The sequence below is a fragment of the Mandrillus leucophaeus genome, unplaced genomic scaffold (genome assembly GCF_000951045.1).
Source record: "Mandrillus leucophaeus isolate KB7577 unplaced genomic scaffold, Mleu.le_1.0 Scaffold1199, whole genome shotgun sequence".
NCBI lineage: Eukaryota > Metazoa > Chordata > Mammalia > Primates > Cercopithecidae > Mandrillus > Mandrillus leucophaeus.
The window spans coordinates 353,328-364,835 of record NW_012100309.1 but is presented as its reverse complement, the minus strand read 5'-3'; the positions used below and the strand labels follow the sequence as shown (position 1 = coordinate 364,835).

At 34.2% G+C, this 11,508-nt stretch overlaps 1 protein-coding gene across 1 annotated transcript in view; it reads left to right on the top strand.

Moving 5' to 3' along the window:
* Window positions 1-11,508, top strand: part of ABCD2 (ATP-binding cassette, sub-family D (ALD), member 2) — a 71,604-nt gene that overhangs the window by 36,780 nt on the left and 23,316 nt on the right. Inside the window, exons 7-8 of the mRNA XM_011967624.1 lie at window positions 1,677-1,822; window positions 8,552-8,636. Of these exons, the coding sequence (XP_011823014.1) occupies window positions 1,677-1,822; window positions 8,552-8,636 (231 nt within the window). The remainder of the gene's footprint in view (window positions 1-1,676; window positions 1,823-8,551; window positions 8,637-11,508) is intronic.

Genomic DNA, 11,508 nt, shown 5'->3' with positions numbered 1-11,508 from the left:
TATCATTACCAAAAATAAATTTGCAAGTAAGCTTCAAGATTTCCACATGATTCTTTCTGTCCTTGACTGAAATTATGTAGCCAAGTTCAAAAGTCACATGGATTAATTCATCCCCACCTCCATCCCCCTGGCTGTGTGGTTACTTTATCCTTTGGATATACTGTTCAGTTAAATTGTTTCTGTTTGTATTCAATTTTAAGGTTTCTTCCTTCATTCTTGTTGGTTTAATTTTGTTTATTTATTGAATAGTAACACTTTGAGGGATTCCAAAAGTAAAAACTTTATTAATAGAAAGGATACTTAGGCCTTTTCCTGCCTGTCCATTCCACCTTGTTCCTCCCACCTCCTGTAGCTAACCAACTTCACTAGTTTCAGGTTTACTCTTCCTGTGTTTCCTTTTTTAAATATAAATGGGTATGTCTATACTTCATTTTGCTTTCTTTTTACATAGAAGTGGTTCTCAACTGGGAAGATTTTGTCCCCCAGAGATATTTGGCAATATCTGGAGACAATTATTTTTGTTCACTACAGGAAGGGGTGCTACTGACATCTAGTGGGTAGACATCAGGTATAATGCTAAACATCCTACTATACACAGGGTAGCCCTCGACAACAAACAATTATCTGGTTCAATAAGCCAAAGTGCCGTTGTTGAGAACCCCTGCTGTAAGTCTACTTTTGCATTTTGCTTTTCAACTTAACAATATATCATAGAAATCACTTTATATCAGTTTATAGAGGTTTTCCTCATCCTTTTTTTTATAGCTGCATAGTGGATGTACTATAGTTTATTCCGTCAGTCTTCTTTGTATGGGTATTTATGTTGCATTTCAATATTTTGCTATTACAAATAAGTTGTAATGAATAACTGCATGCATCTTTTTTTGTATTTTTAGAAGTATATTTTCAGAGTAAATTCCAAGAAGTGGGTCAAAGGGCAAATGCTCTGTCAGTTTTCCAAATCCCCTCTGTAAGAGTTGTATGATTCTGCATTTTCACTGTAGTATGAGAACACTCCTTTACCCATAGGCCTGCCAGTGGAGTGAGTTATCAAGTTGTCGAATTTTTGCCAATCTGAAAAGCAAGAAACTCAATGTAATTTGTGTTTTTCTTACCATGAATTACATTTTTTTGTTTTGTTTGTTCACATTGCTGGGTCAAAACCCAAATTGCATTATATGTAACCCAAATAATTATAGATGAATTACAGAAGCAATATTTATCAAATACAGTGAAACAAAGTATATACAGTATTTTTCTGCTGAAAATGTTAAATGTGGCTGGGTTCTGTGGCTTACAACTGTAATCCCAGTGCTTTGCGAGGCCACGTTAGGAGGAACCACTTGAGGCAGGTGTTTGAGACTAGCTTGGGGAAACATATCAAGACCCTGTCTCTACAAAATATAAAATAAAATAAAATTTTTTAGAAAAAAGAAATGTCAGATGATTTCTTAGAGAAGCTTTTCTTGTGTCCATGTGCCAGTAAGTTTTTATGTAAACATAATGGTATCGTTTAGCAGTGCCTGAGGGAGAAGTACTCATCACCAGGTAACAAATATCATCCTGGAAATGTAGTGTTTAAAGTCTTCACTGATGTTTTCAGACTACCAAGATGTCACACTGAGTAAGTTATCATGACTTTCCACTAGGATTCTTGTGTGCTTGGTGTTTTACAGGCCATATATGTCTCTTGGAAGTCTTCGCGATCAAGTCATTTACCCTGATTCAGTGGATGATATGCATGATAAAGGTTGTACAGACCAAGATCTGGAACGTATCCTACACAATGTCCATCTCTATCACATAGTTCAAAGAGAAGGAGGTAAAGTCCATCATTCTTTTTTAATGCATTTAACTTCACTTTTAAAAAGTAACCTTGGGTATATATTTAGTGTGTGGTTTAATTTGAATGTATGCTATAATCGGAAATAAGCACATAAGTGTAAAGATGGAGTTTTATTGCTGTTCCATTATTTGTATTTCTTTTTCTGCTTGTGTTATGTTTAATGCAGCACATTAAGTTTTTATCAAGTCTCCGTGTCAGTGCAGCTAACATTTAAAAAAAGCTTTTTTCTTCTATATTTGAATGTACAAAGTCCCTGAGGCCATTGTCAGTCTAGATGTATGTAAACTCTGTGACAGAAATATTAGCCTTACAAGCCCTCAGCTTACATTAAATTAAATAATTTGAGAAGTAGATACCACAGAACTTATTTTTTTTTTTTTGGTTTCAGACCCACAATCTTATCAGTATCTTTTTTTTGCTCTCAAGCAGCACACAGATAATTAAAGTCAGAAACTTCTGTATTGTGTTTTTTCAGCATAAAACATTTTTGAAAGAGTATAAATAACATTTGTACATATAAGCTTAAAATAGAATTATTGTCTAATAATACTCTCTGTGTTTAGTGATACTTTCAAATAATTTAATAATAATAATCTCACTTTAGCTAGAGCAGTCAGGCAAGAGAAAGAAATAAAGGGCATTCATATAGGAAGAGAGGAAGTCAAACTATCCCTGCTTGCAGACACATGATTCTATATCTAAAAAGCCCCATAGTCTCAGTTCAAAATCTCCTTCAGCTGATAAACAACTTCAGCAAAGTTGCAATATACAAAATCAACATACAAAGATCACTAAATTTCTATACACTAACAACAGCCAAGCCAAGAGCCAAATCAGGAAGACAATCTCCTTCACAATTGCCACAAAAAGAATGAAATACCTAGGAATATAGCTAACCAGGAAGGTGAAAGATCTCTACAATGAGAATTACAAGACACTGCTCAAAGAAATCAGAGAAGACACAAATGGAAAAGCATCCCATGTTCATGGATAGGAAGAATCAATATCATTAAAATGGCTATGCTGCCCAAAGCAATTTACATATTTAATGCTAGTCCTATCAAACTACCAATGACATTCTTCACAGAACTAGAAAAAAACTATTTCAAAATTTATATGGAACCAAGAAAGAACCTGAATAGCCAAGGTAATCCTAAGCAAAAGGAACAAAGCTGGAGGCATCATACTGCCCCACTTCAAACTATACTACAGGTCTGCAGTAACCAAAATAGTATAGTACTGATACAAAAACAGACACAGAGACCAATGAAACAGAATGGAGACTGCAGAAATAAGGCCGTACATCTACAACCATCTAATCTTCAACAAAGCTGAAAAAATAAGCAACAGGGGAAAAGACTCTCTATTCAATAAATGGTGCTGGGATAACTGGCTAGCCATATGCAGAAGACTGAAGCTGGACCCCTTCTTTATACCATATACAAAAATCAACACAAGATGGATTAGAGACTTAAATGTAAAACCCCAAACCATAAAAACCCTGGAAGACAACCTAGGCAATACTATCCTGGACATGGAAACAGACAAAGACTTCATGACAAAGATACCAAAAGCAATCACAATGAAAGCAAAAATTGACAAGTGAGATCTAATTAAACTTAAGAGCTTCTGCACAGCAAAAGAAACTATCAACAGAGTACACAGACAGCCTACACAATGGGAGAAAATATTTGCAAACTATGCATCTGAAAAAGGTCTAATATCCAGCATCTATAAGGAGCTTAAACAAATTTACAAGAGAAAAACAACACCATTACAAAGTGGGAAAAGGACATGAACAGACACTTTTCAAAAGAAGACATATATGCAGCCAACAAGCATATGAAGAAAGCTCAATATCACTGATCATTAGAGAATGCACATCAAAACCACAATGAAATACTATCTCACACCAGTCAAAATGACTATTATTAAAACATCAAAAAATAGCAGATGTCGACAAGGTTGTAGGAAAAAGGGAACACTTATACACTGTTGGTGGGAGTGTAAATCAGTTCAGCTACAGTGCGGCAATTCCTCAAAGAGCTAAAAACAGAACTACCATTTCACCCAATAATCTCATTACTAGGTTTATACTCAGAGGAATATAAATCATCTACCACAAAGACACATGCACACAAATGTTCATCACAGCACCATTCACAATAGCAAAAACATGGAATCAACGTAAATGCCCATCAACGATAGATTAAATAAAGTGTGGTACAGGTACACCATGGAATATTATGCAGCTATAAAAAAAGAATGAGCTCACATATTTTGTGGAAACATGAATGGAGCTGGAGGCAATCATCTTTAGCAAACTAATGCAGGAACAGAAAACCATATACTGCATGTTCTCACTTACAAGTAGGAGCTAAGTGATAAGATCTTACAAGCACAAAGAAGGAAACAACGGAGACTCAGGTCTACTTGAAGGTTGGAGGGTGGGAGGAGGGAGAGGAGCAAAAAGAAAAGCATTGGGTACTGGGTTTAATACCTGGATTATGAAATAATATGTACAACAAACCCCTGTGAAATGTGTTTACCTATGTAAGAAACCTTCACATGTGCCCCCAAGCCTAAAAGTTAAAAAATAAAATAAAACAAAAAATAATATTCACACTTTCAAATAATGTAATAATTCATATAATTTGATAGTCTAGAAAAATGACTGAAATAACAAATGAGACACCAAGATTAATTTTAAATGGATTTTATGTTCTGTTTCACAGCCCGCTTACATTATTAGAAGTAGAGTAGTAGTACAGTGATTGAGAATATGGACTTTTAACTCAGAGTTCTGGAATTAAATCTTGATTAGCCCTGTTCTCTGTATCTTCAACTGTAAAATGAGGTTAAATATCTACCTTACAAGTTTTTTGTGAAGATCAAATAAGACTGTATGTAAAACATTAGCAAAATGGCATATGAGTACACAAGAATTAGTAGCTGGCCCTGTCTGACAGCTCACATCTGTCATCCCAGAACTTTGGGAGACCGAGAAGGGTAAATAGCTTAATAGCTTGAACCTAGGAGATTGAAACCAGCCTGGACAACATGGTGAAACCACTTCTCTATAAAAAATACAAAAATTAGCTGGGAACGGTGGCACACCCCTGTTGTCTCAGCTATTTGGGAGGCTGAGGTGGGAGAATCATCTGAGCCCGCAAAGTCAAGGTTGCAGTGAACTGTGATTGCGTCACTGCACTCCAGCCCAGGCAATAAGAGTGAGACCCTGTCTAAAAAAAAAAAGAAAAAAAAGAATTAGTAGCTAATGGTAATATTAGTAGTTGTAATATTGATACTGTATTTTGTCTTTGTGTGATAATGCTTGAAGTTTTATATAACAATATCACATACATTATTTCATTTGATCCTTACAATAAACAAATAAGGCAGGCAAGAAAAATACTTCTAATTTTTGGTATTTGTCATTCCTACTATATATGGAAAGCAGATTGGTTTTTTGTTTCATGTGGTCAACTCCTTGGAGTTTCAGAAGGCTGTGGTAGAATAAATGCTACATGTTTATCTTGGGCAAGTTATTTTGAGGAAGTTTGAAATCTAATGATCCAAATAGAAATTTAGAATAAAGATGAAATAGTCTATTCTTTTAGAAGTCATCAAGAAGGTCTAGAACTCTTTCCAAGAATTTTCCAAACTTAAAAATGTAATCATAATTGTTATGGGTTATTGAGTGCTTACTATGTAGAATTTACATATATCATCTTATTGAATACCCATAATCGTCCAGTGATGTAGGTTTTACTATCTTCATCTTAAAAATTAATTTCAGAAATTTAGTAACTTAGAGTCCCATGGCAAGTTGTGGGACAGGGATTCAAGCACAGATCTGACTTGAAAGTCAGTGTTCTGTGCTAGAGTATGCAATTGTACTATGGTAACTCCTAGCTTTTTAAACAATAATAAAAACTATTATACCCTTGAACATAAAAAAAAACACAAAACTTCAAGGAAATCTGTTTTACTTGCTTAATTCTTAAACCTGAGATATTTAAGCAAGGCAAGAAAACACTTCCATTTGCAAGTACATTAGTTAATTTGAAAGATGCCTACTGAAGTCGTGTTTAGACTAGCTAATCATTTGGTTGGTATAATAAAAATGGAATTAAAAACTACATTCCATTCCATCAACTAGGTTACAAAACAGGAAAGCATAAAAGGGTTAACAAAGGGACATGAACTAAAGAAGCATATGCATCTCCAGGAAGCAGGAAAATCATTCTCTTCTTTGCTGACTTTGTCTCACTAAATCAGGGTCAGAGGCAACATTATGACTCAGAGTTTTGATTTATGTGTTCCGTGATCATGCAATATTGCCTGCCTACAAAAACTTTGGGTTTAGTAGAACAAAGAACATGATTTATTAAAATATATAAAAGTTAAAAAGTCCTTTGACCCAAATACTTTTCTCTTGTGCCATGCTTTCAGGGAGCAGGGAAAAAAAAAAGTTAAGCTCAGAATATTTCTCCACTGCATAGTAATCCAAGTCTATTTCTCAAATCATCACTTACATTTCATAAGTACTATGAAATTCAATCACAGGGAAAGTTTTATTTCAACAGTTTTCCCTAGAAGCAAGAACTCTAAATCAGATGGTATTTTAAGATTATTTTTCCTAACATAAAATTTTAAGGATTTGTCTATTTCCTATGTGCATTTTCTTATTTAAAAAATGACAATTTCTGGAAGCTTACCCAATAAAATGAACAGTGATTCCCTCTAGGGAGTGAGATTTCAGGTGTCACTGGGAAATAGGAAAAGTCTCCTTTTCACTCCAGGTAATTTTTATTGGCAATTTTTCATCTGTTGTATTACCTTTATTGTATGTCTTTGCTTATTTAATTTTTGGAGTAACACTTTCACATAATTCATAAATGAAAAGGCATTTTAAAATGTATTGTAAAAGATTCTTCTGATTCCTGTTTCCTTCCATCCAGTTATCACCTATCCCCATCAGGCAACCATTGTTTTTAGTTTCTTTTTTATGCTTTTATACATTTTTTTAATGCCATGTACTCTGTAGTGGTAATTTTAAAGGAAGAAGATGGTAAGAAACATAAAGATTCATTTTATGCTTAACAATTAATATATATTATTTCATCAAAGTCTCTGAACTTTTGGATTTCAAAAACAAGTCCAGGCCGGGCGCGGTGGCTCAAGCCTGTAATCCCAGCACTTTGGGAGGCCGAGACGGGCGGATCAGGAGGTCAGGAGATCGAGACCATCTTGGCTAACATGGTGAAACCCCGTCTCTACTAAAAAATACAAAAAACTAGCCGGGCAATGTGGCGGGCGCCTGTAGTCCCAGCTACTTGGGAGGCTGAGGCAGGAACCCGGGAGGCGGAGCTTGCAGTGAGCTGAGATCCTGCCACTGCACTCCAGCCTGGGCGACAGAGCGAGGCTCCGTCTCAGAAAAAAAAAAAAAAAAAAGTCCAAATTTTTCTTCTGACCAGCAAAAGAATCAAATAATCATTTTTGATAATTTGACTTTTCAGATACACAGTTCACATAAAGCAATGAAGACTACACTTTCTACTTTCTTTCCTATTGACCAAGATTATTTCAAAAATTTAGTGGCAAAAATTTCAAAATTTTAATGGCAAAGTTCAGCTGATCAAGTAAAAAGATGACAGAGAACGTGGATTTTTTCCAGAGAAGAGAGTTAACCCCTGAACACTTAGGCTTTAGAAATTTTGCTCTAAGTGTCTGTTAGGTTTTGGCAGTCATTTTCTTCCTTGAAAATCAGACTCTCCAGTAGTGGAACTATGGTTTTATTTTTAAGTAATCTTAAAAAAATCTAATTATAAAATTAAAGTAGGCTTATTATAAAATTTTCAAATTTTTAAAAAATGGATAACTTAGGAAATGAATCTAATTCTGTTCCTGGAAATATATGTGTATGTGTTTATTTACAGAAAGATGATGATATATACAATTCTGAAACTTGATTTTTAATATACAGGTATTCTGGGCACATATTCATATTAATATGCAAGACCTACTCTCTTTGTAAGAAAAATAGAATCCTTGCGTTTTGAATAAATATCAAACAGAAAGTCAATAGTTAAGATGTTTTAAGAGATAGCATGCATGGAAAAACTATAAAAGCATCAGATAGACCTAAACATAAATCCCAGTTCTGACATCTAATATTGTAAACCTAGACAAGTCGATTACTCCAGGAACTGTAGGTTGCTCACTTATAAAATGCAAGAAATAAAACCTATCTTACAAAACTGTGAAATATATGATGAGAAAACTCACATAAAGTGCTAGGCACAGGGGAGCCACCTAAATTAGTTCCTTTCTTAGCCTTTGTAGACTTTGTACTTGACGTATGAAAATTTACTGGGTCTTTTCTCCCATCTCCCTCCAAGATAAGTGTAAGCCTATCAATCCACTGGAGACACTGAGAAACAAACACAGTTTTTAAAGTGTCAGTGTTTAAAATTCTTGTAAGATCATTTGTCAGTATAAGAAGTTATTACCATCAAAAGAATATCAAATCTAAAACAAAATGCTTATACATGAGGCTCTGTAGTTTATCCAAGCATATATTCTATAAAATATCAAGTTCTTCATGTTGACAATTTGAATCTGGAATCACTTGTCTAGGGTAGAAACAGTAACAATTAAACAAATGATTTATACGAATGTATATTTCTTTATTTTCTTAAGGATGGGATGCTGTTATGGACTGGAAAGATGTCCTGTCAGGAGGGGAAAAGCAAAGAATGGGCATGGCTCGTATGTTTTATCATAAGTAAGTATACTAAATTCAGGTAACTACTAGTCCATTGCTGTAACCAAACCAAACAACAATAACAAGTGTTTGGACAGGATTTATTGTCCTCATGTTTAGTTTAAAAATATCTTACTATAAAATTAGTGCATAGAGTTCACAGATGGTTTTATTGTTTTTTTGTTTGTTTTGTTTTTGAGACAGAGTCTCATTCTGTCAGCCAGGCTGCAGTTCTGTGGCACGATCTTGGCTCACCGCAACCTCCGTCTCCCAGGCTCAAGCAATTCTCCTGCCTCAGCCTCCTGAGTAGCTGAAATTACAGGCGTGTGTCACCACGCCTAGCTAATTTTTATGTTTTTAGTAGAGATGGGGTTTCACCGTGTTTGACCAGGCTGGTCTTAAACTCCTGACTTCAGGTGATCCGCCCACCTTGGCCACCCAAAGTGCAGGCATGAGCCACTGTGCCTGGCCAAATTATTTTTTCTTATAGTAGAATCTCCAAATATTTATTTTTCTATTTGTTTCATGTTAAGTAATGTTAGATGAAATAATATGTACAAAGGACTAAATTAAATTTTTGTGTATCCTAAGTTTGAAATAATGATTATTAATTGTAAAATATGAAGACTATACAATCACTATGATACTTGTGTAAATCCAATAGGTAGACATTCAGTAAAACTTTCTGACTTAAATTATTAAATTCAAAGTAAACCAACTTTTTAACCGTTCAGCAGCCTGTTACACCAGTAATGCTCTCCCCCTTGAAATTCAAAGGTATAGCCAATGGAAAAAGGGACCATTCTGCATAGGTTTCAATGAACTGAGAAAAATTGAGAGGCAGGAAATAATTGCTTCTGATAAAACATTTTTAATTGTAACCAGCTTCATAGCCTTTTGAGTTTAAGGATATCAAGCACAAGACGTGGGAAGGAAATATTAAAGCCCTTCTGATTCTCCTGATTCTTTCCATTCTCCCTCCCAACCCCCTTAGATCTCTGGCAATGAGAACCTGAGTTGTGCAGCCCAGGAGGTTGCCAGAAACTATGTTACTCACTTTTTATAATTAAGTCTTAGGAAAAAAGGACCAAATAGTTACGTACATGAATTCGTGAATGGCCATAAATGATGGCAGATGCAGCACTCCTGAGTGAGTTGCAGTGAAAGCGGTAACATTTTTGTAGAGAATTTTAAAAATTAAATCAAGTATGTATTATTGAACATCTAGCAATTAGTTGGCCCACACTAAGCACTCACTTGGCTATTCATTTTTTTAAAGCCTTTAATTATGGGAAAAAAGTCAAATGTCATCATAAAAGAGAAATTGTTCTAAGAACCCCATATTCTCATTACACTGATTTAACAAGTCTAATGTTTTGTTACACTTGATTTATCTACTCATTTTTTTAAGTTTCTAAAGTATTTTAAAGCAAATCACAGGTATTACGATATTTTTCCCTGAATACTTTGAGAACAGTCTCTGAAATATTAGGATATAGTCTTAGATAATAACGTGTCACAATAATACCTAATTAAATTGGTAATAATTATTTAAAGTTATTTAATATATATATGGTTCATATCCAAAGTTTCCCTGATTGTCTCAAAAATATCTTTTTACACTTGATTTCTTCAAACCTGGATCTAAACAAGTTTCACACATTGCATTTTTATTGTTACACCTCTTAATTCCTTTTTAATCTAAAGAGTCTCTCCTCCTCCCAGGGCTCACCTACCTTTTATACCTTTGACTTGTTGAAGGAACTGGGTTAATTGTCCTGTAGAATGTTGCCTGTTCTAGATTTATCTCATTGCTACCTTATCAGGTAAATCTAGGTAGGGGTCCTTTATCTTGTTTCCCAATCTCCCATTTTTTTTCTGTAAACTGGAGATTAGAGCAAAGAGCTTGATGAGATTTAGGTTCAGCCTTTTTAATAACAACGTAGCATAAAAATGATTTATAGAATTTTATTAAAATATAGTTATGTTCATTTTATAAAAGTAGAAAATGTATATAAGTAAAAAGAAGAAAAAATCTGTTATCTCATTAGCAATATCTCACTAGCTGTTATCTTATTAGCACTGTTAAAATTTTGGACATTTTAAATTATTCAAATTTTAAATTACTATAACATTTAAACACTGTTAAAACTTTGGGATTTTTTTCCCAGTCTTGGTAATATGCAAAAGTTGGTTGTTATTTGTATTATTTTAATGTAGCTATTTTCATAAAGCATATTATAATTTATATCCTTTTTATTTCATATGTAATTATGTGCTTTTCTGTATTAATATATAATAGTTAACCAGGGCTTATTGTTATTGTACTAAAATTTATATACCAAAAACACAGATTTTAGGTATACAATTGGATGACTTTTATGAATGTTTCTACATTATGTAACCAATACCCCAATCAAGATAAAAAAACATTTCTGTTACCCTAGGAAGTTTATTCATCCTCCTTTCCAATCCAGTCCCCTCTAGACATTTCTGTTCTGATTTCTATCACCATAAATTAGTTTTGCTTGTTGTATAACTTCAGGTAAATTAAATCACACTCTAAATATTATTTTTGTGTTTAGCTGGGATTTTTAGTGAGAAAAATTATTAGTTGTGTTCACAATATATTATTTATAACAATGTACATTTAAGAATGTGGCTAACTAAAAATATAAACTAAATTTTGCTACTTTGGGATTTTTAGTGACGTGTATTTTTGGATACCCGTTTCTCAGAGGATGTGGTGAAATTCAAGAGTAAACTTTACAGCTTGGGGCCGGGTGCAGTGGATCACTCCTATAATCCCAGCACTTTGGGAGGGCAAGGCGGGCAGCAACTCCTTCTCTACAAAAATAAAAAAAAATTAGCCGGGCGTGGTGGCGGGCGCCTA